At 30.9% G+C, this 26,802-nt stretch overlaps 5 protein-coding genes across 5 annotated transcripts; 4 read left to right on the top strand and 1 right to left on the bottom strand.

The window, feature by feature from the left end:
• The first annotated feature begins 263 nt into the window (after positions 1-263).
• On the top strand, positions 264-4,774 carry LOC126676882 (WAT1-related protein At1g25270-like). The gene is made up of 7 exons (XM_050371203.2): positions 264-579; positions 665-727; positions 1,155-1,271; positions 1,967-2,225; positions 3,875-4,033; positions 4,151-4,302; positions 4,412-4,774. The coding sequence occupies exons 1-7, from the start codon at positions 383-385 to the stop codon at positions 4,548-4,550; spliced, it is 1,086 nt and encodes a 361-aa protein (XP_050227160.1). The 5' UTR covers positions 264-382; the 3' UTR covers positions 4,551-4,774.
• Positions 4,775-6,942: 2,168 nt separating this feature from the next.
• Positions 6,943-8,841, top strand: LOC126676701 (ras-related protein RABA4d). The gene is made up of 2 exons (XM_050370965.2): positions 6,943-7,485; positions 8,241-8,841. Exons 1-2 carry the CDS (start codon positions 7,259-7,261, stop codon positions 8,686-8,688), a joined length of 675 nt encoding a protein of 224 aa, XP_050226922.1. The 5' UTR covers positions 6,943-7,258; the 3' UTR covers positions 8,689-8,841.
• Positions 8,842-13,788: 4,947 nt separating this feature from the next.
• On the top strand, positions 13,789-16,306 carry LOC126679526 (protein POLYCHOME). Its single transcript, XM_050374573.2, has 3 exons — positions 13,789-13,899; positions 14,005-14,356; positions 15,408-16,306. The coding sequence occupies exons 2-3, from the start codon at positions 14,009-14,011 to the stop codon at positions 15,792-15,794; spliced, it is 735 nt and encodes a 244-aa protein (XP_050230530.1). The 5' UTR covers positions 13,789-13,899; positions 14,005-14,008; the 3' UTR covers positions 15,795-16,306.
• A 4,299-nt stretch (positions 16,307-20,605) lies between these two features.
• LOC126678473 (uncharacterized) lies at positions 20,606-21,663 on the bottom strand. The gene has a single exon (XM_050373371.2). It carries the CDS (start codon positions 21,641-21,643, stop codon positions 20,606-20,608), a length of 1,038 nt encoding a protein of 345 aa, XP_050229328.1. The 5' UTR covers positions 21,644-21,663.
• A 1,624-nt stretch (positions 21,664-23,287) lies between these two features.
• On the top strand, positions 23,288-25,645 carry LOC126678193 (3,9-dihydroxypterocarpan 6A-monooxygenase-like). Its single transcript, XM_050373090.2, has 3 exons — positions 23,288-23,910; positions 24,112-24,436; positions 24,940-25,645. The coding sequence occupies exons 1-3, from the start codon at positions 23,333-23,335 to the stop codon at positions 25,546-25,548; spliced, it is 1,512 nt and encodes a 503-aa protein (XP_050229047.1). The 5' UTR covers positions 23,288-23,332; the 3' UTR covers positions 25,549-25,645.
• Positions 25,646-26,802: the final 1,157 nt, after the last annotated feature.

Here is a 26,802-nt window from a genome sequence, read left to right as displayed (position 1 = left end):
ATGACATAAAATATTGTTATAATGATATGATAGCAGCCATGTGGACACATGGCAGTTGCAACATTTAGGTATGAGTTGCTTAAATCAACCTTTTTGTGTATGGTTTTACATGAATTTTACCATCTTACCTGTTAGGTGCGGGTTCATTCTGTTCCATATTAGAACAATTTAGCTACACCAAAATATCTTATCAAATTTTTGGATACCAACTATGTCTTCAGTACTCTCACAATTGATTTACTATAAATATACTTTTTTTTTTGTCAAAGTATTATAAATATAGTTAGTTCTTGAAACAACTAGCATATATATGGAAAGTAATGCATAGATCATAAAAAAAATTAAAAAAAAATTGGAGTGCTGCATATATAAGAAATAGAAGATGGTGGTTGAAATGAGCGGAGTAGTTAAAGGATGGATTCCGGTGGTGTTGATGGTGGTGTTTCAGACTGGCTATGCTGGAATGATTATTTTGGTCAAAATGGCAGCCACTGATGGCATGAATTTGAGAATTTTCAGTGCCTACCGCTTTCTATCTGCAACTATTTTTCTTACTCCTCTTGCCTTCTTCTTTGAACAGTTAGTGCACTGTCCACTTTTATTCTTATTTCTATTGTCAATTTTGATTTCTTTACAGTTAATATTTTATTCTTATTTTTTGTAGGAAAAACAGGGCCAAGCTTACAAAGATGGTGCTCTTACAAGCTTTCCTTGCTGCATTATTTGGGTAATTTGGAACATCATATCCTTGTGCTTGCATAACTTCATCCATGAAAATTAATCGAGTCGTAAGTTTGAACATTTTATCGTGCGTTCCAGACCATGATTCAATATTTATAAAAGAAAATTGTTTCGCTGTTTTTGTATTGCGTTTTCAATATCAATGCATTCATTTCCGTGCAATTATATATTCCGTATGATTCTCGCATACTGGGATGAGCGGTTTGTCTCCAGAGCGAACCGCCTCTCATTGTTGCATTATTTTAGTTTAATTTTTTTTGATTATATTTGTTAAGTATTATTATGTATTGATTTGAGAATGAAATGAATATAAGTGTAACAATAATTTTGTGTATTTTGTTTTAAAATAGAGGAGGGTAGTCTTTAACTCGATTTATTGAAATGATTCTGATTTATGGATTTTGTTGGCATAGGGGACTGCTGGCCCAAAATTTCTTTGTGGAAAGCTTGGCCTTGACATCTGCAACTTTTTCTGCTGCTATGACCAATCTCATTCCGGCTGTTACTTTCATTATGTCCATCCTTTTCAGGTTACAAGATTCATTTCGCTCCATCAACTGGAGATAAAAATAAAATAACAAAACCAATTGTATTTTTAAATAAATTACCTAGAATTATTTCTTTTGAATCAGTTTATTCATTTGACTATTAAACTCAATTCATATTTTACATTAGAATGTAAATTAACAAATTAGGGGTGATTTTGTTCAACATCCATGAAATTAAACTTATTAAATTTTTTGTCCCAAATTAGAGGGACGAAACGAATTCAATTGTAATTTTTAAAAAACCAATTATTTTTCCTAGAATGATTATTATTTCTAAATCATTCATTTTTTATTAGTTGACATATTTAAAGGTCAAAACTATATAAAATTTAATATATTTTTAAATATGGTCCAACAAATAATTTTATAATATTATTAAATATTTGTAAAATTTAAAATATTTATTAAAACTTTTAAAATTATTCAAAGTTCATTCAAAACTTAAAATTTTAGAAACATAACTCTATACAAATATATTTTAAAATCACAGACATGATAAAATTCTATAAATTTTTCATATTGTTTTTAGTATTATTTTTTTAAAAATAAAATAGGTTCACAATAATTAACAAACTGAACAAATGTTGAGGGAGTAAATAGTTAAATTTTGAAAACTCATAAATTTCACAAATAAATATGAAATTGCTTAATTATACATCTCTTTGTTCAAATGTCAGATTAGAGAGGCTAGAATTAAATACAGTCTCAGGAAAAGCCAAACTTGGTGGAACCTTAATAGGGCTAAGTGGGGCAATGTTGATCACATTTTACAAAGGAATGGAGTTCAGATTGTGGTCTACTCATGCTGACGTGGCGCACCCAAATGAGACTCATGTGGTGCAACCACATAAGCAACATGGCACCGGCGGTCACATTTTGGGATCCTTTTTGGCATTTGCTAATTGCATTGCTTACTCGATTTGGCTGATTGCACAGGTGGTTCCTAAAATTTCTTTTACACATTATATAGTTCTGTACATTTTTATCCTTCAAAATATTTTTAAAATATTAAGAATTTTACTTTTTTAAAGATTGACAGTAATTTTAATATAATTTCTAAAATTATTAATCTGGATGTTATACAGTGTATTAAAAATTGATCTTATGAATTATGTGTAGTTTATAAAAATCAAATTAAAGTAAAAAAATACCTATATTTAAATGTTCAAACATCATCATTTAAAATGCTAACTGCATAGATGAAAATTAACAATTAGTGAAATTAAATAAAAAGTCTATCAATTTTTAAAATTAGATTAAAATTGTCAAAATTATAAATTTTGGATGAATATGAAAAAAGTTGATTTTTTTACCATTAATTTATTTTAGAAGGTGAAATATTAAAATCCAAATTCAATATTTAATACATGATTTATCATTCACTCCTGCATTGTTTTTTTTAATCACAATCTTTCATTAAATTAAGGCCTAATTACTTAAAAAAAACTCACATTTAACTTTTTTTTCGTTTATACCCTGATCTTATAAAAAAGTCATTTGTACCCAATTTTGGATTTTTAGGTTTCATCTCTACCCAATACAAAAATATAATTGACAATTTAATGAATTAAAGGATGAAAAAATTAAAAATAATTAAATAAAAGGTTATATCATACGTCTAATTAGTATATAAACATAAATTAAAGGATTATTTTAAAAAAAAAATCAAGTGAAAAGAGGCAATTTTTGTAATTTTGGGTAGAGATGAAACCTAAAAATTTAAAACTGAATACAAATAACTTTTTTACAAGGTCAGGGTATAAACGAAAAAAAGATTTAAGGTGGGGATTTTTTAAATAATTAAGCCTTAAATTAAGGCTTGATCATTGAAAAATATTCGTATTTTTTATTTTTTTCGTTTATGATCCAAACTTTTAACATCTTCAATTTTAACTCATTTTTTCAATTTTCAGTTTCAATTATTGCCGTTGTTTAAATTGGAATGGATAAAAGGTTCAAAAAATGAAAAATATGGATTATTTTTAAGGCCTAATTACTTAAAAAACCCTCACCTTGAAACAATTTTTCGTCTATACCCTGACCTAGGAAAAAGTTCATTTGTACCCTTTTTTTGATTTTTCGTTTTCAATTGTACCCCAAAATTTTATTTTTTGACAATTTTATTAATTATAAGATGAAAATATTAAAAATAATTAAATAGGAGGGTTATATCATCTTTTTTCTATTTGAAAAAATACAAATAAGTTAAAAAAATGAAGGATTATTTTAAACTTTTTCTAGATAAAAAAAGTTCAATTTAGTGCTTTAGGGTAGAGTTGAAAACAAAAAATCAAAAAAATGATACAAATGAACTTTTTCCTAGGTCATGGTATAAGCGAAAAAATATTACAAGGTGGAGATTTTTTAAGTAATTAAGCCTATTTTTAACGACTAAGACTTAAACTAAAAGCTACTAATTTTATCATTTTACACCCTCTCTTTTATATGGAAAAGGAGAATGTTACTATTCAAATACGAAATATAACTCATAATATAATTTCCATTAAATTATAGCGTAATATCTCATTTTACATACTATTTTATTAATATGGTGTCATAGCTAATAAAAAAACTTGCATTTACAGGCTAAATTGAGCAAAAAATATCATAGCCATTACTCAGGTGCAGCTTTGGTGACTTCAATGGCATCGGTCCAGTGTGTGGTTGCTGCTCTGGCAATGGAGAGGAACTGGAGCGAATGGGGATTCGGATGGAACATTAAACTCTTAGCCACAGCCTATATGGTACAACCATAGTTTTCATAATTTAACTTAACTACAAGTATTTTAAAATTTAAAAAAATTTAAAAAAATGGTTGTAAGATTGTGATTAAAATTGAATGTAAAAATTTGTGGATACAGGGGATAGTGAGTACTGCGCTATCATTGCCGTTGATTCATTGGTGTATGAAAATGAGAGGCCCTGTGTTTGCATCTGCATTTATGCCTCTCTCGCTTGTGGTTGTAGCCATATTGGGCACTTTTATACTCAAGGAAAATCTGTTCTTAGGAAGGTATAAATGCTCATTCATTTGCTTTTTTCCTTCTTTACAATGTATATTATGTTATCAGCATTATGAACCTCGGTGTAATTTAATTTAGTTTGGCAATATATATGAGCAGTTTGTTAGGAGGAATGCTGATTGTGTGCGGAGTTTATATGGTTCTTTGGGGGAAAAGCAAGGAGATGAAGCAGCAACAACAACAATCCAATTTGTTGGCTACCGAAGCAAATCACTCGGTCGAAATTATTTCAAAGTGATTTATGAGTCATTTTTATTTCAAAGTGATTTGAAGTAGCGCAAACAAGCCATCCTTCTAACACTGTAGGGAAATTGTCAATTTTTACTTATGTTGAATTTGATGTGAAGCCTTCAACATAAGGTGGTCAAAATATGCCAACAATATTTGATTTGTGGATCAAATATGCTCGTCATTTATGAAAAAATATTGAAATAATACTATTTATTTATGAAAATGCTCAAATACGCTCTTCTTATAGAATAATTAAAACTAGAGCTCGACTCGATTATCTATATAAATATTTAAAAATTAAATTTTGTATAAAAATAAAGATAAATATGTCATATTTAAAAATTAAACTTTGTAAGAAAATTGTCAATTTTTAATTAATTCGACTAGTTCAAATTCAAATTCAAATTTGACTCTTTATTAATAAAATTATAATTTCAAATATTTGGCGAGTTACTCCTAAATAGTTCGTGAGTTGACCTAACTCGGTTAAACTCCTAAATAAACCGCTCTTGTTCAAGTTTCTAAATAAATATAATATTTTATTTTTAGTTATTTGATTTTTTTTTTATAGATGAATGGCATATATGAACCTTGGATCATCTCCAATTTAGGGCGCCATGTAATCAAGAATTGACAATTTTCTAAAGGTGTTAGAGGGAGCTTATATTCAACATCATTTCAAATATGAAGGGCCAACTTAATCTTCGGAACAAATATGAAGGAAATATATGGCTCTTTTTCTACTTTAAATGATATTAGATAGTAACTTTATTAAAAAAATGTCATGTGAAATTTTATGGAGGTATCAAATTCGAATTCTCATAGGATCACATTCATCTATTTAAGTAGAATTCCATTATCTTAATAATAAAAATAAGTGAATGAGTCGTATTCTTTGCTATACAATCCACACAGTCTATTAATAATTTTAAAGAGAAATTCATCAAATAAATTAAAATGTTAAATAATCAATATTTTTTAGAAAAAGTATCTTGATTTAACTTTTAAAAATTTATAGTTTACGTCTAAATTTAAGATAGGTTAATATTTTTGAATTGTAAATACAAGGCCAAACGCATATTTGAGTCCCTGCACTTGTCGTCTTTTTTAATTTGGGTCCATGCACTCAAAAACATCAGTAAATCCCTGCACTATCAAAAATGACTATTTCAAGTCCCTATCGGTAAGCGAGTAAACGGAACGTAGATGACGTTAAAAACTAACAGATGCAAAATGTGTAATTGAGTCCCCGCACTGTCATTATTTTTTAAATTGAGTCCCTACATTAAAAAATATCCAAAATGCGTCCCCGCACTATAATTGTTTTGGAAATTGAGTCCCTACACTAAAAAAATATTCAAATTGGATCCTTCTGTCATCAAATAATATTAATAATTTTTTATTTAATTTTATTTTTAATATTTAGCATTTTTAATATTAAAATTGTCTCCGACTATTAACAGTTTTTTTAAAATCTAATTTAAAGTCTTAATTATTTTAAATTTTTTAATTAATTAAATTAAAATAAATATTTTCAAATATACAAGTAATTTTTAATTTTATAGAAAATATTAAATATATTGAAAAATATTCCTCAAAACCTAATTTTTATTAGTTTCGAGAAGACAAACCTATTTTTATTAAATATAAAAAAAGAACTCAAATCAATTATTTACATATAAAATACTTTTATGGCTAAAAAAAAAACAATAACCCTAACTTTTCTAAAATTAACCCATCCCTACACTCTGCCACTGTTGCTCCCGTTGTGCGGACACTGTTATTCATCGGAGCCGTCACCGTTTTGCGACATAATATGGTAAAGGAGGAAGGCGACGCTAAAGATGATGATGCAACCGGTAAACGACGCTGGAGATGATGGTAGAGCCGACAGACAAAGCTGGGGGCGATGGATTTGTTCGTGACGGTGGGTTTGCTTGAGACGATGGAGACGTTTGGCAGTGGTGGAGGCGGAAGATGGAACTGGAGACGATAGGCATTGACTAAGAAGATCAAGCGGTGGTGAGAGTAGGCGGCAATAAAAGTGTAGGGTTTTTTTAACGAGAGTAAAATGAAAGTGTTTTTTTATGTTTTTATTTGTTTAATGTGTATATTAAAAATTTATTATATTTTAATTTAATTTAATTAATAAAATTATAATTTGATAAACTTTGAATAATAAAATTTTTAATTAAAATTTATAGTGTAGGGACCCAGTTAGCAAATAATTATAGTGTAAGGATCCAATTGGTAAAATTGTATAGTATAAATATGCATTTAGCCTTAATACAAACATAAGATAAATGATGGACTTTTCCTAAGGAAAAAAAAACAATAATTAATAAAATATTATAAATTGGGATTTTTTTTCAAAAAAAAAATAAATAAATTGGGATTTTGTTGTTGTACTCGAGAGTCACACACACCATAACCATTAAATAACAAACTCTTCCTAACGAACTGTACTGGCCGTTGGTCTCTTCTCTCTCCATCCATTTCTCAAACAAAAACTTTCTCTGAAACAAACACTCAAGAACCAACAAAATAATCCCATCTTTAAATTTTATTCCTTTACAATTTTCAAATATCATCCATCTTGTAATTTTTGCTCATTGGTTCGTAAATCTATGTTTTTGATTCATTCTTAATGACAATATTAATTATGATCCTTAGTTTTTGAGAGGGGGTGGATTTTTTATTTTGATTTTGGAAAAAATGTCAAATAATTATGTAGATTTCAATCAGAAGATTGATTATGTGTTTAAGATTGTATTGATCGGAGATTCAGCTGTCGGGAAATCTCAATTGTTGGCAAGATTTGCAAGAAATGAGTTTTGTGTGGATTCCAAAGCCACAATTGGTGTTGAATTTCAGACCAAAACTCTTTCTATTGATAATAAAACTGTCAAGGCACAAATTTGGGACACTGCTGGCCAAGAAAGGTGTGTTACATTCTTAAATTCTCTTTTATTTCATATTAAATCCATGCATTAATTTTGCATAGAGTATTATTGCATCATTTCTATTATAATTATTATTGTTGTCAATTCTTTTAAATTGTTGAAATCTTCGATTTCTCTACTATTTGTTTGTGATCTTCTTCTTTAGATTTGGCTGGTGTGAATTTGTTTGGTGTACCATATTCTGATAATTTCTTTGCCTTCTATAAAGGCATCCCAATTCTATGTTTGTATTTTATAGCCCTTTTGATTATATTGCATTGATCATGTCTCTAGCAAGTATATTTTTCTCGGAATGCAATCTTGGCGTTAATTAATTCTGGATGTCACTGTATTTTGTTGCTTTTTTTTCATTTTGATTATCGTATTTTAATTTATTTCATTTAGTGACTAAACTATAATTTTATTCTAAAAATTTCGAGCTATATTTGATTGATCATGTCTGTGCTAAAAGTATGAGATATAATTTGGCATAAATAATAGAAAACCGATTGCCATATGTGGACAATTTGGTTGAAAATCCCATAAAAACCTTATGATGTCATTAGAATCGTAGTTCCGTAACCAAATTAGATGTGAAGTACCATTTTGATAAGAATTGATTTTCGCTACCAAATAGAATTACAGAGCAAATATTTAGTACCACTCAAGCAAATATTTGGATGTGCTACTTCCATTTGCAAAAATGAGATGTTTTGATAGCTTAATCTTTGAAGGTTATGAGTTATATTTCTCAGGTACAGGGCAGTAACAAGTGCATATTACCGCGGAGCAGTAGGCGCAATGTTAGTTTACGACATGACAAAGCGCCAGTCATTCGATCATATGGCGAGATGGCTGGAGGAATTAAGAGGACATGCTGATAAGAACATTGTGATAATGCTGATAGGCAACAAATGCGACTTAGGAAGTCTCCGAGCTGTTCCTGTCGAAGACGCACAGGAATTTGCGCAACGAGAGAATCTTTTCTTCATGGAGACATCGGCTCTTGAGTCGACGAACGTTGAAACTGCATTTTTGACAGTGTTAACGGAGATTTACCGAGTGATCAGCAAGAAAACTCTTACTGCCAATGACGAGGTAGATAGTAGCGGGACATCCGGTCTTTTAAAAGGAACAAGGATCATAGTTCCTGGTCAGGATCAGGCTCCATCAAAGAAAGGTGGCTGTTGCTTGTCATCGTAGATTTTATATTTATGTACAAACCAAATGTTTTCAACTTGTTTTTGATGTTGTCCATTTTTAGGGTATGAATTAATGGTCTGAACAAACTCATATATGTATTGTTTAGAAAGAGATACTAAATATTGTTGATTCTGTGGTTTCTGCAATAGACAAGAACATGAGAACAATTATGCATCAGTTGTATATATATTGCATCTGTTGTTAATAATAATATAAAAGATGCATTTATCAAATTCCTTCACATTCATGATTCTGTGGCTTTTAAGTCTACATATGTAACAAATTTACTTATATAATTTAGCCAGTAACTCTTTAAATAAGACCAATTACATTCACTTGTATATGTTTGTAAATATTTAGAGCATATAAATTATTTTACGTTCTTTTTTTTCTCATAATATAAATTCATAATTTTTGAATAAAATTTTAGTAAAATTATTATGAGTCATTTTTATTTAAGATAGTGCATAAGATAACAAAAAATATTATTTATTAATTTATCCATTAAAAAAAATTATATTTTATAAATTGAAATAATAAAATATAGATTTGTTTGAAAACCTAAATATATTTTGTATTAATTAAAAAATAAAAGTAATTAAATGTAAACTAATTAAAATTCTAAATAATTAAAAAAATTCGATATAATATACATAATTTTAAATATATTTATTCGTTATATTATTTAAATATCTTAAATTTTCTATATATATAATATACATATATTAGAAAATTATATAAATTTGTTCATCTATTTTGTTTATTATTGACGAAGTAAACTTTTTGATAAATACTTGAATGATTGTTTAATAACATACATGTGTATTTTAATAGTGTTAACAATGTATTTATTTTAATATTTTTATATTAGAAAATTTATCAAAAATAATTACAATAGATTTATTTTACTATTTGAATATTATATAATTAAAATTTTGAAATTTTTATTGTTTAAATTCGTCGAGAATGATTATAATAAATTATTTTAGTATTTTAGTATTATAGAATAATTTTTTTAAAAAAATGTAATTGTAATTGTAATCTAAAATTTTAATATATTTATATAGACCCTATCATTTAAAATATCTGAATTCGCCACTGTTCGTAAAAAAAACCAGAGCTTTGTATGAGTTAAATTTATCTGACATAAATGTTTTTTCTCCACGGAAAAGTAAACTCTCATAAACCTACTATCCTCTCTTCTTTTTAATAGATGCCAAACCTGCTACCCCATTGACTAAGAAGTGCCAGACGAAGCAGCTACATGAAAGCCTTCCTTTATGTTAGCGATTTTCCGGACGACATTTTAATAAGGTGCATAAAGGCAAAAGAATACACCTAATAATACAGCAACATTCTCTAATTCTTTTCACATGCATAATTTACATTTGATAATTATAATCTTTTTATGCTAATCAGACAATTACTGAAGGTCTATGTTGCTATACAAGTATTATTTTTATTTGCAACGATTCTCTTAAATTAACTTTTAGTCTCAAATTAATTTCTCTCAATTATTTTCTGTCTAGACCCATATTCTATAATATAATTAGAAATTAAATGTATTGTATATTCGAATTCCCTTTTCATGTTATATTGTCATTCTACATTTTATAAGCGCTTTGTCTCATTTATTACTCTCACATACTATTGAGATTTAAAATGAAAATTTAAAAAAAATGATTTAATTTTCCACATTATTTGAGAATAAAATATTAATCGGAGTTATAACATAGGACTCTTCCATGGATATTTAGACCGCATGAGATATTTAGTTTTATGAACGGGAGAGAAGATATTTTTTTTTTAAATAGTCCCTTAATTTGCTCCACCACTTTTATATTCAAAAAATTTAAAAGCAAATATTTGGCTTATTGCAACTATTTGTTTATTACTAATTTATCTCTATTTTCTTATATACAACATCTTCTCCATTTTCATATACGCTTTTTAAAAACTTTATACAACAGCCGTTTTGATTTTTACAGAGTTAAAATATAGAATTCTTGTGATATAATAAAGAGTGTAATAGACTAGTTAGTATTATCTCAAAAACATACTCAACTAAATATTTTTTTAATTATTTTCATTTTTTAATTGTAGGTGTAATTTCCTCTAATAGACGGTTGAGGAATCAGACCAGACTGGCCCATGGAAAGTCCGGTCCAATTCTTTCTATTAAGAGTTATTTAGATAAACTACGAGCTTTGCCCAACTTAATTAGTTAATTACGGCCTTAAGTTTGAAAGTTGAGATTTTCCATTCCATCTCTTTTAATTAGATTTTTAACCTTTGTAATGTCAATTTTTATACTTTCAGAATAAGAAAAATACGATTCCAAAATTCAGAGAGGTTGCATGTCGTGATTCTTGCGAGATTCACGCCTACCTTTTCTCCATTCAAAATCCGATTGCCATTTCTTTCAAACTTCCCATTTCTGTTGCTTTTCAAAATTTGAATTCATAATGGTTTCAACTAAGTAAGCCTCTAAAAATTCTCCCACGCAAAAAATGAACATATCGACATCTAATCCGAGTTCTAGCAAAAGAAAAATTAATTTTGCTACGGAAACGAAGAATCGTCGAGCTGTTGTTCACGAAAACGATGACAGTGACTTCGACAATTTCGAAATACCTCCTAAAAAGACGGATAAGCCTGTTTCATCTGAAATATTTGCTATAAAGGTATTTTTAATTTTTTAACAATTTCATTATGGTTTTATAAGTTTTATAGGGAATTTATAGTTTTTTGTTTGTGTTTGTTTCGGTTTAATAGGTGTTTGATGTTGTTTTCAGTAATAATTGCAAATAATTTTTTCTGTTGTTTATTGTTTCTTTTAGTGAATATATTTGACTGTGTGTATTTACTATTTTGCTATTTAAATGATTTTTATATAGGATTGGGATTATTTCATACAACCTTCGGACCATTTTCCTATAAAGGTTACCCATCTGATCAAACCAAGATGTATAGCGAGTTTTCGTTATTCAAGACCTACGTTGAGAAGCAGTTTTTTGAAGTTTTAAGTGTATTGTCTGATTTGAAGAGTGCTGTGTGTTTGAATGATCATCACGATCATGTGACGGTAAACCTCTGAATCACAACTAATATAATCACCCAAGCTGCAATCTCCGACGCAATCTCTCCGCCATCACTGCCGAGCGACAACCACTAAAGAAGCCACCTTCAAGATCGCCTTCTCGCTGTTTTCAGAAAATCCCAAGCCTACCGCTGCCGCCGTTGTAAGCCCGCCTCCGACACAAGCCTGATAATAATTTTGCAGGTACCACGACGAGGATGGAGAACTGTTGATGGATTATGGATGGGGCGAGTAAGAGAGTGAAAAGCCACATACACCTGTATTTAATTTTTTTGTTAGAGGGAATTGTGGGGCTTTTTTGTATAATTTTTGGAGTTTTTTTTGAGATTTTTGTTTTGATATTTTAGCAATTTACTTTGATTTAGAAATTTAGAAATGAGCAGATGCTATTTTTTTAGTGTTGCACAGCCTGCACTCTTAGTGTTTGAAGAAATGCTTATGAGAATATCTCTTGATGTATGTAATTTTTTGGGTGTTGGCTAACCAATGGTTAACTTTGGGTAAACCGTTGGTTAACTTGTAAGTTAGGAGCTGCTGCAATTAGATTTAGGCAGGCAAACATTATATAATTCTTCTGTTTGTATAATTTTTAGGGTTTTTTTTAAGATTTTTGTTTTGATCTTTTAGCAAATTACTTTGATTTTAATATTTAGAAATGAGCAGACGCGATTTTTTGGTGTTACACAGCCTGCACTCTTAGTGTTTGAAGAAATGCTTATAAGTTAATATATGTAATGTTTTGGGTGTTGGGTAACCAATGGTTAACATTAGGTAAACCGTTGGTTAACTTGCAATAAATTTTATTTTTAATATATCATTAATGAAATCGTTAATAAACTGTTACTGAATTTTATGTTTGTGGTTCGATTTTTTTGTGTTGCACAGCATGTTGCACTCTAAATCGAATCAATATTTTATGTATTGTTTTAATCCATTTGTTATTTTTGTTTTCTGAACGATGATGTTGATGTAATTGTGGTTCGCTTTTTTTTTGTGTTGCATAGCATGTTACATTCTAGGTGTTTGAAGAAATGCTTGTGAGAATTGTAATATTTTTTGGTGTTGGGGTAACCAATAGTTAACATTGGGTAAACCGTTAGCTAACCTGTAATTTTATTTTGAATAAATCATTAATGAAATCGTTCGTAAACAGTTACTGAATTTTATGTTTATGGTTCGATTTTTTTGTGTTGCACAGCATGTTGCACTCTAGGTGTTTGAAGAAATGTTTGTGAGAATTGTAATATTTTTGAATGTTGGGTAACCAATGATTAACATTGACTAAACTGTTAGGTAACCTGTATTTTTATTTTGAATATATCATTAATAAAATCATTAGCAAACAGTTGCTGAATTTTATGTTTATTGTTAGTTAACCAATGGTGTACTAATGGTACACCAATGACCTTATTTTTAGTACCATGTTGGCTAACAAATGGTTAATCAATAATTTTAGATTTTAAAAAAGACGATTTAGGTTTTATTTGACGGTTGCTGTTGCGGTGATGAAGGGGAGGGGTTTGTAATAGAATTTTCAACTAGTTTAATAAAAATGTAGGTTTGAATTTGAAATAGTTTTTTTTCGGTTAACCAACAGTGTTGGTATACCGCTGGGTAACCAAAATCGTATTCCTGAGATTAAAAAAAATATTTATGAGAATAACAAAAGTCATTTTTGCAAAAATAAAGTACAGATTGTATTTCTCAAACAAAAACTTCGAGGTAGTATTCTTGAGAATATTTTATCTTTTTTGGTATTTATCTAAAAAACCCAATCTTCAATACGAATCAACCCTGAAAATTGGGTTACGTTAGGCCCAAATATTAAACAAGGTTAAAATTGTAATTCAATCTGTCAGAGAACGAGCGGCATAACCCCGAAAGTTAAAATTTGAAAAACAAGTAACAATCAAACTAGATTAACACGTGGCAAAATCAGAAAGGCGGAGTAAAATGTTTTGGGGGGTTAGACTATAATACCGCCCAAATATTCAATTTGAAAAATTTGCCCATTATTGCTCACTCTCAAAAGTTCTTCTTCTTCCTTTTATATCAGAAAAACCAGAAAATCCCTAATTTTATCAATCTCCATTTCCAATCAAGAATCTAACGTAAATATAAATTCAATAATAATCTGTTAATTAATTCATTTCTATGGTAATTACTTAACATTTTTCAAGATTTTAATTCATTTTCATGTAATTTGAATCTTTCAGAAAAATGCCGGAAGCAAGGGATAGATTGTCGAGAGCGGTGGACTTTGCTACAGTATTTGCTCAAAGACGGTCCGATATTCTTAGAGTATACGACGATCAAGAAGCAGATCTGTTTGGATCTCCTCGAGCAGTGCTGAATCGGCGTAACTCAGTGACTCGTTTAAGTCCTGGTACAGGCCGAGTTGCTGGAAGAGGCGTTCTCGGAACTCCAAGAACTCCGAGTACTGGTCGTGGACTGGAAAATAGTGCATTTAGGCGTGGAAATGGACGGGGAGGGGGGCGCGTATCGAATAGTGTGTTACCTTCTTGGTACCCTAGGAGACCTCTCCGTGATATAACTGCTATTGTTAGGGTAACTACTTGTTACCTTTTATTATCTTTGAATCAAATCAATGTGTTTGTCTATTGATTTTAATGTCGATCTTGATTTTCAATTATGTCTGTAAAGTACTATTGCAATCTTGATATGTTAGGGTTTGAACAGGTTACATGTGGTTTTAAATTTAAGGTTTAAGATTGTTAATTAATTGAGTTTGGTGATGTTTATATTGCATGAACTGTGTTAAGGGATATACATAGTCTTAACTGCGAATTGGGATTTTTTTTGGGTAATTCATTTTTGTGGCTAGCCTTATGTGTTATGTTCTTATTTCATTTTGGCATTTGAGATTTTGCTTAGCTATAGCTATTTTAATGTTTATGTAAACCACGCTTGTTTCCATTACATTTCATACGGTAAGGTTAGGGGCATTATCCTTTTCATAGTATGGGAACCTTTGTTTTACAATTGCACCAGCACATTAATTTCATATGATGTTATGTTATTAATCTTGATTATGCTTCATTATAGTTTATTTTTCTTCTTCTTTTCTTTTTGCAGCATTTTATGTTGATTTTTAAACGGTTGAGTGTTTCATCCATGGTTGATTCTATCATCTTTATTATAGTAGGTTATTAGCATATTGTTTTTCGTTAGACACATTCATTCGCAGGATGTAGTAATGTGATGCAAAACTTTGTGTTCAATTGTCAGCAATGAGCTGATTCAGTTTTCCTAGTTTTCCTTACTTTTTGTTAAGGACATTGATGCACTGTTCTAGAGACCTGCGTTCTGAGCTCAAGTCACATGCACATAGTCTCTTGGTAGCTATAATGTTACCCAAACAAGTCTGGTGCTTATTAGCCTTGGCCACAGAGTCTGCTTGTTGAGAACTTTTTGTTGTGTGATCCTTCAAGTTCTCAACTTCACCAGCCATGGTGTCTTTTATCAGTGGGTGTGAGTGAAACCAGAGTCTAACATTCAGAGTCTTTTTACTAAAGGGTATGATAAAACTGAAATTTTAAAGAAACTGAATGCTACTGCTTCAACTAGTAATCTTACCGTGGAATCACGTTTTGACCAGGCTATTGAAAGAAGAAGAGAACGTTTGGGAGGAAGCAGGGTCCAAGAAACTGAGAGCCCAGCACCCCACGCTCATGGGGTTCCTGACTCTTCTGAACCATCACCAGTGGCTCATCTCGAGCACAGTAAAATCTTTATGTCTCCATTTCCAAATGTTGAATTCAAGCGGTGTCCTCCTCCTGTAGGAAAGGTGCAGAAAATCCTGTTTGATATAACAAATCAACCCTCTGATGATTCAGATTTCCTTACACCTCAGAAAAAGCTTCTGAACTCAATCGACACAGTTGAGAAAGAGGTGATGGAAGAACTGCGGAAACTGAAGAGGACTGCAAGTGCTAAAAGAGCAGAAAGGGAGAAAAAAGTCAGAACTCTTATGTCACTGAGGTAACTTCTAATCATCTTGGGATGATAGGTTTGATTTCTACAGCTTAGGAATAGGAAGGCAGAGCGGCCCTTTACGACGTAACTGTGCTGTGTGAGGTTTATCATCTACTGGTGATATGTTTGGGATTGATCATCTTCTGATGATACATATAGAGGGGTTCAGATTTATCATCTTCTGGTGATATTTTTTTGAGGAGTCATGAACTCCGATTAGTTGAGGGCTCTCAACTTCTTGATTTTATATTTTAGTGGGTTGCTTTTCACCTTCTTGCTGAAGGGTATGGGTGACTGTAGTATGAGTAGTAGTTTCTTCTAGGAACTAGGTGTAGGCAATCTTGATATCAGTAGTGTTTTCCTTCATTCTCTTGAAGGGTTTTTACTTGTTTCCTTCATTTTAATGATGTACATAATGTCTAAGATCACAGCTTCTAATCTTGTAGTTCTTTTCTTGAGTTTCTGCCTATGTGATTTGTTATGTTACATTTTCAAGAATGGAATGGATTCAGTGCATTTCGACGGTGGTGCTAAACTGTGACAATTGATCAATTATTCTTGAATATATCTGCAAGTTTTATTCTTGTATCAAATGAAATGAGATTTTTAAAGTGGGGGCGGGTGAAATATATATTAGTTATAATTTAGGTAGTATGCCAATATTATATTGAATAAGGTTCAATTTGGTTCTTTAACTTTTTGTTTTTCTAATTTAACCCTTCTATTTTCAAATTATTCCAGTGGTTTATACAAATATCAATGTTTGACGATTAACCCTAGGTTTCATTTTGATTGATTTTTTCATATCTGCTTGAATTCTTAAAAGCATCTCGATATGCTATAATCAGTATGCATTTTGAAAAGTTCAAATTAGGCGGAGTGAAATAATATAAAATTAATTAGAAAGAAATTTAAGCAAATAGCAAATTTAAAAAATTACTGACACAAAACTTAAGCAGTGTTAAATGGTTAAGTTAGTAAGTAAATAAATGAGTTTGTGTTGCTAATTTTACAAGATTACGACAAAATGGTAAATTTTTTGTACTTTTATGCATAAAATCCTTTGAATACTGAATGAAAAATTAAAAAAAAAAGAATTTATATTAAAATGATTGAAGGTACTATTATGGTGTCTCACAAACTTTTAAACCCAACAAATTATATTTATCTTATGTATTTATTGAGATTAAGGTGGTGTTTGATAAAATTGAAAATTAAGTGTTGAAAATAATAATTGCTGATTTTTTTTAGGCCTAATTGCTTAAAAAACCCCACTTTTTAATATTTTTTCGTTTATAACCCTACCTAAAAAAAAATTCATTTATACCCTTTTTTTAATTTTTCGTTTTCATCTGTACCCCAAAATTTAATTTTTTGACAATTTAATTAATTAAAGGATGCAAATATTAAAAACAATAAAATAGAAAAATTATATTATATTTTTTTTATTTGTAAAAATACAAATAAATCCTTTAACTTTAAAACTATTCAAATAAATCATAAACTTTTAATCGTTTTTTATTTATTTTAAAAAACTTCCGATCTACCATTATATTTCTTCGATTTACAAATCCGCTAAAAAACCTGACAATTTTTCTATAAAAGAAAATTTTTTTTTTAATTTTTTTGGGAGGAGGAGCAGATCGCTGTTCTTTCTCATGGAGCAGGTGCACTCCTCCTCCATGAGGAGGAGCAGATCGCTGCTCCTCCTCATGAAGGAGGAGCAAACATACATACAAAAATGGACATGTAAAGACTTGTTCAACGTTAGTTAGGTGTATGAAGCCGGCCTGCAATGAATCAATCACATCCAGTACTATTGACTTGGCCCTGCCTGCAGAGGAGCAATTACAAATTTCTGAAAATGATGTACATGTTATAAATTTAATGATAATATAAATAATGTTTATAGACTAAACTAATTAATAATTAGTGATCACAATAATGCAATAAGAGAGCAAATATTTGGGAGGAATTTTACTTCTTTGATGAATATTTTCAATTGTAAAATTTACATGGATGGAAACCTATTTATAGGCAATTTCACCCACCATATAATTAATGCATTTACATGCATGTCAAAAATGGAGGGTTGAAATTTTTTCACCTAATTGGATAGGTAATTTTGTCATACACCATATTCACATTATATTCATAACACTCCCCCTTGGATGACAAAATGTTTATTCTAAATTACGCTATGTCGTACTGCCTCATTAAAAACCTCACTAAAGAAAAACCCAATGGGATAAAAACTTTAGTTAGGAAAAAAGAGTGCAGTGCGTAATTTCTCCCCCTCATTGCAACAGAGATAATCCTTCATGTATTTCGCAGATGGCGCATTCCAATATTATGAACATGTTTTCTAAATATTGCTGTAGGAAGTGCCTTCGTGAAGAGATCAGATGAATTATTATTTGATTGAACATACTGGATGTCAATTTCTTGATTCTTTATAAGTTCTTGAGTGTATGAAAAGAATCTTGGAGGTATATGTTTGGTTCTGTCACTCTTGACGTATCCTTCCTTGATTTGTGCTATACATGCAGCATTATCTTCATATAGAACAGTTGGACTCTTATGGACTGGAAGACCAGAAGATTCTTGAATGTGTTGTGTTATTGATCTGAGCCACACACATTCCCTACTTGCTTCATGTAATGCAATAAGTTCAGCATGATTTGAGGAAGTGGCTACAATTGTTTGTTTCTGTGACCGCCAAGAAATTGCAGTACCTCCACTTGTAAATACATATCCAGTTTGAGACTTAACCTTATGAGGATCAGACAAATAACCTGCATCTGCATAACCAATCAATTCTAGATTTGAATCGTTAGAATAAAATAAACCAAGATCAGTGCTTCCACGAAGATAACGTAATATATGTTTGATTCCATTCCAATGTCTCTTCGTGGGAGCTGAACTGAATCTTGCCAATAAATTGACAGAAAAGGATATGTCAGGACGAGTGCAATTAGCGAGATACATAAGTGCTCCAATTGCACTGAGATATGGTACTTCAGGACCAAGAATATCCTCATTTTCTCCACAAGGACGAAATGGATCAGTTTCAACATTTAGTGATCGATTAACCATAGGAGTACTTAAAGGATTTGCTTTATCCATACCAAAACGTTTTAAGATATTTTCTATATAATTTGACTGATGCACTAATACACCATTGTGCATATGTTCAATTTGTAAACCAAGACAATATTTGGTTTTTCCAAGATCTTTCATTTCAAATTCTTCCTTTAAGTACACACTTGCTTCATTGATCTCACTGTCTGTTCCAATAATATTTAAATCGTCAACATAGACAGCTATAATCACAAATCCGGATGTTGATTTCTTGATAAAAACGCATGGGCAAATAAGGTTATTCACATAGCCTTTATTTATCAAATAATCGCTTAAACGATTATACCACATGCGCCCTGATTGTTTTAACCCATACAAAGATCTTTGCAATTTGATTGAATACATTTCTTTGGGTTTTCTATTTAATGCTTCAGGCATTTTAAATCCTTCAGGGACCTTAATATAAATATCGCTATCTAGCGATCCATACAAGTATGCTGTTACAACATCCATGAGACGCATTTCTAATTTCTTAGAAACTGCAAGACTGATCAAATATCGAAATGTAATTGCATCCATGACAGGAGAATATGTTTCATCATAATCAATTACATGTCTTTGAGAAAAGCCTTGAGCAACAAGTCTAGCTTTATATCTTGTGATTTCATTTTTCTCATTTCGTTTTCGTATAAAGACCCATTTGTAACCTACCGGGTTCACATCTTTAGGTGTGAGGACAACAGGTCCAAACACACTTCTCTTGTTAAGAGAATCTAATTCAGCTTGTATAGCGTCTTTCCATTTATCCCAATCATGTCTATTTTGACATTCAATAACCGATCTCGGTTCGGGATCCTCATTTCCATTTATGATATCACATGCAACAGCATAAGAGAAAATTTCGTCAATATTTTCCATTGTGTCTCGATTCCAAACAATCTTTGTATTATTGTAATTAATCGAGATTTCTTCGTTATTCTCATTTGTGTCCTCTTCTAGGGTACTGCCTTGATTAATTACATTCATATCCTCTTCTGGGGCATTGCCTTGGTTAACCTCATTTATTTCTTCTTCTGGAGTATTTTCTTTATCTTGTGTTTCTTCAGGAACACCTTTCTCTTTGCTAGCATGATCGAGATTTTCTGCTCCTTTTCTTTTCCTAGGATTTTTATTTCTTGAACCGATCGGTCTTCCACGCTTCTGGCGTGTCTTTGATTCATGAGCGACTTTATTTTCAGAATTCTCTTTTGGAATCTCAATTCTAGCAGGGGCATTAACTGCTGGTATATATGATTTAGTCACTCTTTTTGTATCTGTAAATGCATCAGGTAATTGATTTGCAACAGCTTGCAAATGCACAATCTTTTGAACTTCTGTTTCACATTGTTTTGTGCAAGGATCAAGATGCAATAATGAAGGTTCACACCATGCAATATTTTTATCTGATTGTTTATTTTCTCCCCCTAATGGTGGGAACTCTTCTTCATTAAAATGACAATCGGCAAAACGTGCTGTAAAAACATCACCTGTTAAAGGTTCAAGATACCTAATTATGGATGCAGACACATAACCAACGTATATTCCCAATCTTCTTTGAGGACCCATTTTTGTGCGTTGTGGTGGTGCAATTGGCACGTATACAGCACAACCAAAAACCCTAAGATGGGCAATATCTGGTTCTTGACCAAATGCTAATTGTAATGGGGAGTATTTATGATATGCATTACAATACATGCTGGATTAGTTTTCATTATTATTGTTCTCAAGAAAATCAGAAACATCTAAATGTGTCATGTCTATAGAGTCATTATGCATTAGACTGTGGTCAAAATCATCATCAGCAACAAAATTTGTTTCTATATTCTTTCCATTTTCTTTGAGGGAAGCTTGGTAAAGCTCAATAAGATGTTTGGGCGTACGACAGGTACGCGACCAATGCCCAGTCATGCCACATCGATAACATTTACTATCGACATTTTTCACTTGATGTTTGTATTGTCCACTGTTCCTGTTTTCTTGTTTCTCCTCCTTCTTATCCCACTTCTGATGGTGATTCTTATGCTTAAAGGAGTTATTATAACCGACATGGTTGTAATTATTTCCACCTCGACCATAACCATGACCACGACCACGACCACGGCCACGACCACGACCACGAGGAGATCTATATGCGCTCGCATTTACTTCAGGAAATGGAGCAGAACCAGTGGGTCGTGCCGCATGATTTTTCATTAACAGCTCGTTATTCTGCTCAGCCACTAGAAGGCAAGATATCAGCTCTGAATATTTCTTAAACCCTTTCTCACGATACTGCTGCTGGAGTACCACATTAGATGCATGAAAAGTGGAGAATGTTTTTTCTAATAAATCTTCATCAGTAATTGTTTCTCCACACAATTTTAGCTTTGAGCTAATTCGGAATATTGCAGAATTGTATTCACTAACACTTTTAAAATCCTGCAATCTTAAATGCATCCAGTCATAACGAGCTTTTGGAAGAATTACAGTCTTCTGATGGTCGAAGCGTTCTTTTAAACTATTCCAGAGAACAAGTGGATTATCTTCACTGAGATATTCATTTTTTAATCCTTCATCAAGATGATGGCGAAGGAAGATCATTGCTTTTACACGATCTTGAGTAGAGGCATTATTTCCCTCTTTAATAGTGTCCTCATGACCAGAGGCTTGCAGATGTATTTTTGCATCTAGTATCCATGACAGATAATTTTTTCCAGATACATCAAGTGCCGTAAATTCAAGTTTTGTAAGGTTTGACATGATTAAACTATCACATGAAAAATAAATATAATTAGAACTAATATTTATTTATGCGATAAAAACATAGAAATAATAATCATTTATTTTCAAGAGTAAACAAACAAGTACAACCATCATATTTTTGTCTTATAAATATGCATAATCAACAATTATTGCAGCAACTAGTAAAGGTAGAACAATAAATACAAAAATACCTAAATATAAATAAAATTCTTTCCACGGAAGATTAAATATACCAATGAGTATTAAATTAAGTAACATAATAATAATAATCCAAAATAGCTTCATTTTTGAATTTTTGAAGATTAAGAGATGAAAAGTTGTGTAGTGAAAATAAATAGTAAAGTGAGTATATATAGAGAAAAATATAGCCGTTTTATTACCGTTATATAGCCGTTTGTTACCGTTATGTAGCTGTTAGGTTATTTTATATTTTTTTTGAATAAAATTATTTAGATGAGGACAACAATGGATTAAATTTAGTTATGGTATAAAAATATTTATATTTATACTAATAGTGTCAACTAAATAAAATCGTTTATAGCAAGGGGATTACCACTCAAGCATCAACGATTAAAATTAAATTATCAAAAGATTATTTATAGGAGGCTTAGCCTTCCATATAAAAATTAATAACATAGATATAAACATAATAAATTAAATATTAAGTAAATAAAATTTGTAGGAGGTATAACCTTCCATTAATTAAATAATTAGACAAGTATTAAAGTTAGAGATTTACCTTTGGAATACTTTACCGAATTTTCTTGGATTAGAGAATCGTAAACTAATAGAACGATCGTGCTGATAACGTGTTATAAATTTAATGATAATATAAATAATGTTTATAGACTAAACTAATTAATAATTAGTGATCACAATAATGCAATAAGAGAGCAAATATTTGGGAGGAATTTTACTTCTTTGATGAATATTTTCAATTGTAAAATTTACATGGATGGAAACCTATTTATAGGCAATTTCACCCACCATATAATTAATGCATTTACATGCATGTCAAAAATGGAGGGTTGAAATTTTTTCACCTAATTGGATAGGTAATTTTGTCATACACCATATTCACATTATATTCATAACAGTACACAAACAACAAAGAAATAAGGCATAGGATAAATCAAACAAAGATAAAATAAATCCCTAATTAATACTAAAAAAAATTTGAAATTTTTTATTTATAATTCAATTTTTCAAAATATAAATTTTGATTTAATGTCGATAAATTTATTTTAATTATAGTTAATTAATTGATTTTTCAAAAATGTCCAAATGTTATCATTTTTTATTTACGACTGAACTAATAATTTCGTCAATTTTAGTGTAATTTTAATAAATATCTATTGATATATGTAACATTTGCTTAAAATTGAAAAAAAACATATAGTTTTTTTTTAAAAAAATAAGTATGCCTAGTTGTTATAATTGAAATGTATTTATTAAAAATAGGATAAAATTGAAGTTTTTAAAAATTTAGACCATAAAAAAAGTTAAAAAGTTGAAAATTAGTGAGTGAAAAGCCAAAAACAAAAGACAATAAGAAAATTCAAATTTACTCTTCATCTATTTTAATATAAATTTTCAATACAACATGAAACTTTTCCACAAAAATAAATAGCTTAAGACAATCTTCTACCCAACTACGTACTTCACACAGTTCACAGAGATCAAAAAATGGTCAGCTTCCAAGATTCCATGATACTTCTAATCATATGGCTAGTCTCCATGATCATAGTCCGAGCAATTCTAACAAAACTCCGAGCCAAACCTCGTCTTCCACCGAGTCCGCTAGCCCTGCCGATCATCGGACACCTTCATCTCCTCAGTCCAATTCTGCATCAATCTCTGCACAAGTTATCAACCCGCTACGGACCCTTAATCCATCTACGCCTCGGCTCAGTTCCTTGTGTTGTAGCTTCATCTCCTGAGATGGCTAAGGAGTTTCTTAAAACGCACGAAACTTCATTCTTGAATCGTCCTGTAATGTCAGCCGTCGATTATCTTACGTATGGCTCTGCTGATTTTTCTTTTTCTCCTTATGGACCGTATTGGAAGTTTATGAAGAAACTGTGCATGACTGAGCTTCTTGGAGGGCGGATATTGGACCAGTTTGTTCCGGTGAGGCATGAGGAAATTAAAGGGTTTTTGCAGTTTATGATGAAGAAAGCAAATGCAGGAGAAGCTGTTAATGTCGGAGTACAGCTTTTAAGGGTGACCAATAATGTGGTATCAAAAATGCTTATGAACCACAGGTATTTTAATTATTGTTAAATATTAGGTTATACTGATAAATTATAAATGAGTTAAGAGTAAGAAATTTACATGCATATGAAATAGTTTAAGTCCAATCATCTTTACCGTCGGATGCAACCCGCATTGTATGAGAATAATTTTAATGACGTGTTATAATGTGATTGGCTTAGTTTACAAATGATGTGGGATATTCTGATCAGGTGTTCGGAGAATGAAGATGAAGCAGACGAAGTGAGGAAGTTGGTGCAAGAAATAGCTGCGCTTACAGCATCGTTTAATTTGTCTGATTTTATTTGGTTCTGCAAGAGCCTAGATTTGCAAGGATTTGGAACGAGACTTAAGCAAGTTCGTGACAAATTTGACAATTTAATGGATAAAATCATAAGAGAACATGAAGAAGCAAGGAAGAAAACAGGTTATGAAGGAGATAAAGTGAAAGATGTACTGCATATTTTACTTGATATTCAAGGAGATGACAATTCTGAAATCAAGTTGACTACGGAAAACATCAAGTCCTTCATCATGGTAATGTATCCTTTACTTACAAAAATTTATTCATCTTTCAATTTTGGAGTATAAACTAATTATTCGTTTTTCAAGACAAATTTACTTTAAATTTCTCATATAAAAATAAATTGATATAACAATCAATGACATCATATTATAAGAATATCTAAGCATATTACGAAAATATATTATTATGTAAGTCATCACGTCAAATATTGATTGATATAACGACCAAATTAGGAGTATATATATTCTAATTTTTTTTCATTTGTTCTTCATATTAAACCGAAAAATTACGAGATACCATTATCTAAAAAAATAGTTATGTTTGATACTATTTTAATATGAATTGGAATTGTAGGACCAAAATGAAATGTATGATAAAAGTTTAAGACCTCCCAGTTTTTTAAACCCTGTTCTGTAACTTGAATTGACTCTGCTCTTGCATAGATAAAAACAGAAAGTTATTCAGAATATTACACCAAATGAACTGAAAACTACTCTCTGCATTAATTGGACAGGACATTTTCACGGCAGGGACCGACACGTCTGCGATTACGACAGAATGGGCACTGGCAGAGCTAATAAATCACCCAGAAATCATGAACAAAGCAAGACAAGAAATTGATTCTGTAATAGGAATGAACAGACTAGTTCAAGAATCAGATATTACGAATCTCCCTTACGTCCAAGCTATAGTAAAAGAAACCCTCAGGCTTCACCCGACAGGCCCAATGACTGTAAGAGAATCAACAGAAGATTGTGTCATCAACGGATACGAAATTCCGGCAAGAACTCGACTGTTTGTAAACATATGGGCGCTAGGAAGAGACCCGAATTACTGGGAAAACCCGCTAGATTTTGTTCCAGAAAGATTTATGAACGTAGAGGTCAATGTAAGAGGACAGCATTTTCATTATTTACCGTTCGGAAGTGGAAGAAGAGGGTGTCCGGGGACATCACTGGCGTTACAGATGGTGCAAAGCAGCCTTGCTGCTATGATTCAGTGCTTTGATTGGAAAGTTGACGGTAGTGTTGACATGGAAGAGGGGCCTGGGATTACTCTTCCGAGAGCTAATCCTTTAATTTGTGTACCGGTTGAGAGGATTAAACCAATTCCATTATTTTGATGGATTCATTATGTGATACAAACAAAGGGTTTTTAGTTTAATGTCATTTTATCTGAAATCAATTACAGACAATTGAAATGTTTGTGTTGGACTAGTAGGAGCGTGTATGGGAAAATACATTCATGACGTCCAGAATAAGTTAAAGATAAAAAATTAAGAAATTAAATCAAAAGTTTGAAATTGAATTGAAAAACAACAATGATATGTTTCAATGTAGTATTAGCAAATCAGAATAAAGCATAGTAAAAGAAGTTTTAAAATGATTTAAAAGCAGCAATTTCAAATTTTAATGAAGTATTAAAACATAATAAGTTAAAGATAAAAAATTGAATAAACACAATAAGAATTAAGCTTCCAACTTTTTCAATTTGCCATAAGCCTACTGCCTACATAGCCTTTCAAATATAGAACTTTAAAAGGGAAAAAATGATACTTCATAAGGGACTAAATGATACTTCAGAAGAGACAAAATAGAACAGACACAAATGGTCATTTGCATCCACCACCAAAAACAAATGCAACTCAAAAAGAGTTCAAGAGACTCCCTTAATTTGGCAAGTCTAGATTAAAAACGAAAAAATACAGACTAGCAACAAAACATACACAAACTAAACAACTTAAAATATCATTAATTAAAGAGGAGAGTGAGAGTGCATAACCTTACTCAAAAGGTTCAACCTCATTAAGACATTCCTTTGTTAGATTCCACTAAAACCAATTGGTATTAAAAAGAGGTACCATCCGATATTTAAACACATGTCCATTCATAATCAATGTGCGATACTCCCACTTCAACACTTCTCCTCATGTATAGTGTGTCCGGACCGAGTAAGCAATCCCCCCCACACGCATTTTACGTGGGTTGAGCCAAATTCAAATTGTGTGAATGAACAAGGCTTTAATAACAGGTTAAATTCCATTTTAAAACCAATTGATAGTAGGTGCTCAACTAATATTTAAACACATATCCATTCACATACATAATCAATATAGGATACTCCCACTTCAACAAATCTCAACAGGGATGATTTATTCTCTGAGTCAATCCTGAGTGTACACCAAAGATTCCACAATTTTTGGAGTTAAAAAATTCCTAAATAAAGCACTCTGCGGGATGTACTGAAGGCAAATTCAGAAGCAACTGTAGAAGTTGGGACAAGAAGAATTTCTCGAGCTATTTTCGAAAGGATTGGAAAGAGTTTTGCTGCCACCATTTATAATATATTAAAGGCATTATTATTATAAATAGGGGCC

The sequence above is a fragment of the Mercurialis annua genome, linkage group LG4 (assembly GCF_937616625.2).
Source record: "Mercurialis annua linkage group LG4, ddMerAnnu1.2, whole genome shotgun sequence".
In the NCBI taxonomy this organism is placed as follows: Eukaryota; Viridiplantae; Streptophyta; class Magnoliopsida; order Malpighiales; family Euphorbiaceae; genus Mercurialis; species Mercurialis annua.
This window is presented reverse-complemented; position numbering and strand designations above follow the sequence as displayed.

Excerpts from the sequence above, each read along its gene's own strand:
- LOC126679526 (XM_050374573.2), top strand. The coding sequence starts at position 14,009 with ATGCCGGAAGCAAGGGATAGATTGTCGAGAGCGGTGGACTTTGCTACA. Across the intron at positions 14,357-15,407 it reads ATATAACTGCTATTGTTAGG|GCTATTGAAAGAAGAAGAGA; the intron begins GTAACTACTTGT and ends CGTTTTGACCAG.
- LOC126676882 (XM_050371203.2), top strand. The coding sequence starts at position 383 with ATGGTGGTTGAAATGAGCGGAGTAGTTAAAGGATGGATTCCGGTGGTG. Across the intron at positions 1,272-1,966 it reads ATTATGTCCATCCTTTTCAG|ATTAGAGAGGCTAGAATTAA; the intron begins GTTACAAGATTC and ends TTCAAATGTCAG. Across the intron at positions 4,034-4,150 it reads TCTTAGCCACAGCCTATATG|GGGATAGTGAGTACTGCGCT; the intron begins GTACAACCATAG and ends TTGTGGATACAG.
- LOC126678473 (XM_050373371.2), bottom strand. The coding sequence starts at position 21,643 with ATGTCAAACCTTACAAAACTTGAATTTACGGCACTTGATGTATCTGGA.
- LOC126678193 (XM_050373090.2), top strand. The coding sequence starts at position 23,333 with ATGGTCAGCTTCCAAGATTCCATGATACTTCTAATCATATGGCTAGTC. Across the intron at positions 23,911-24,111 it reads AAAATGCTTATGAACCACAG|GTGTTCGGAGAATGAAGATG; the intron begins GTATTTTAATTA and ends TATTCTGATCAG. Across the intron at positions 24,437-24,939 it reads ACATCAAGTCCTTCATCATG|GACATTTTCACGGCAGGGAC; the intron begins GTAATGTATCCT and ends TTAATTGGACAG.
- LOC126676701 (XM_050370965.2), top strand. The coding sequence starts at position 7,259 with ATGTCAAATAATTATGTAGATTTCAATCAGAAGATTGATTATGTGTTT. Across the intron at positions 7,486-8,240 it reads GACACTGCTGGCCAAGAAAG|GTACAGGGCAGTAACAAGTG; the intron begins GTGTGTTACATT and ends TATATTTCTCAG.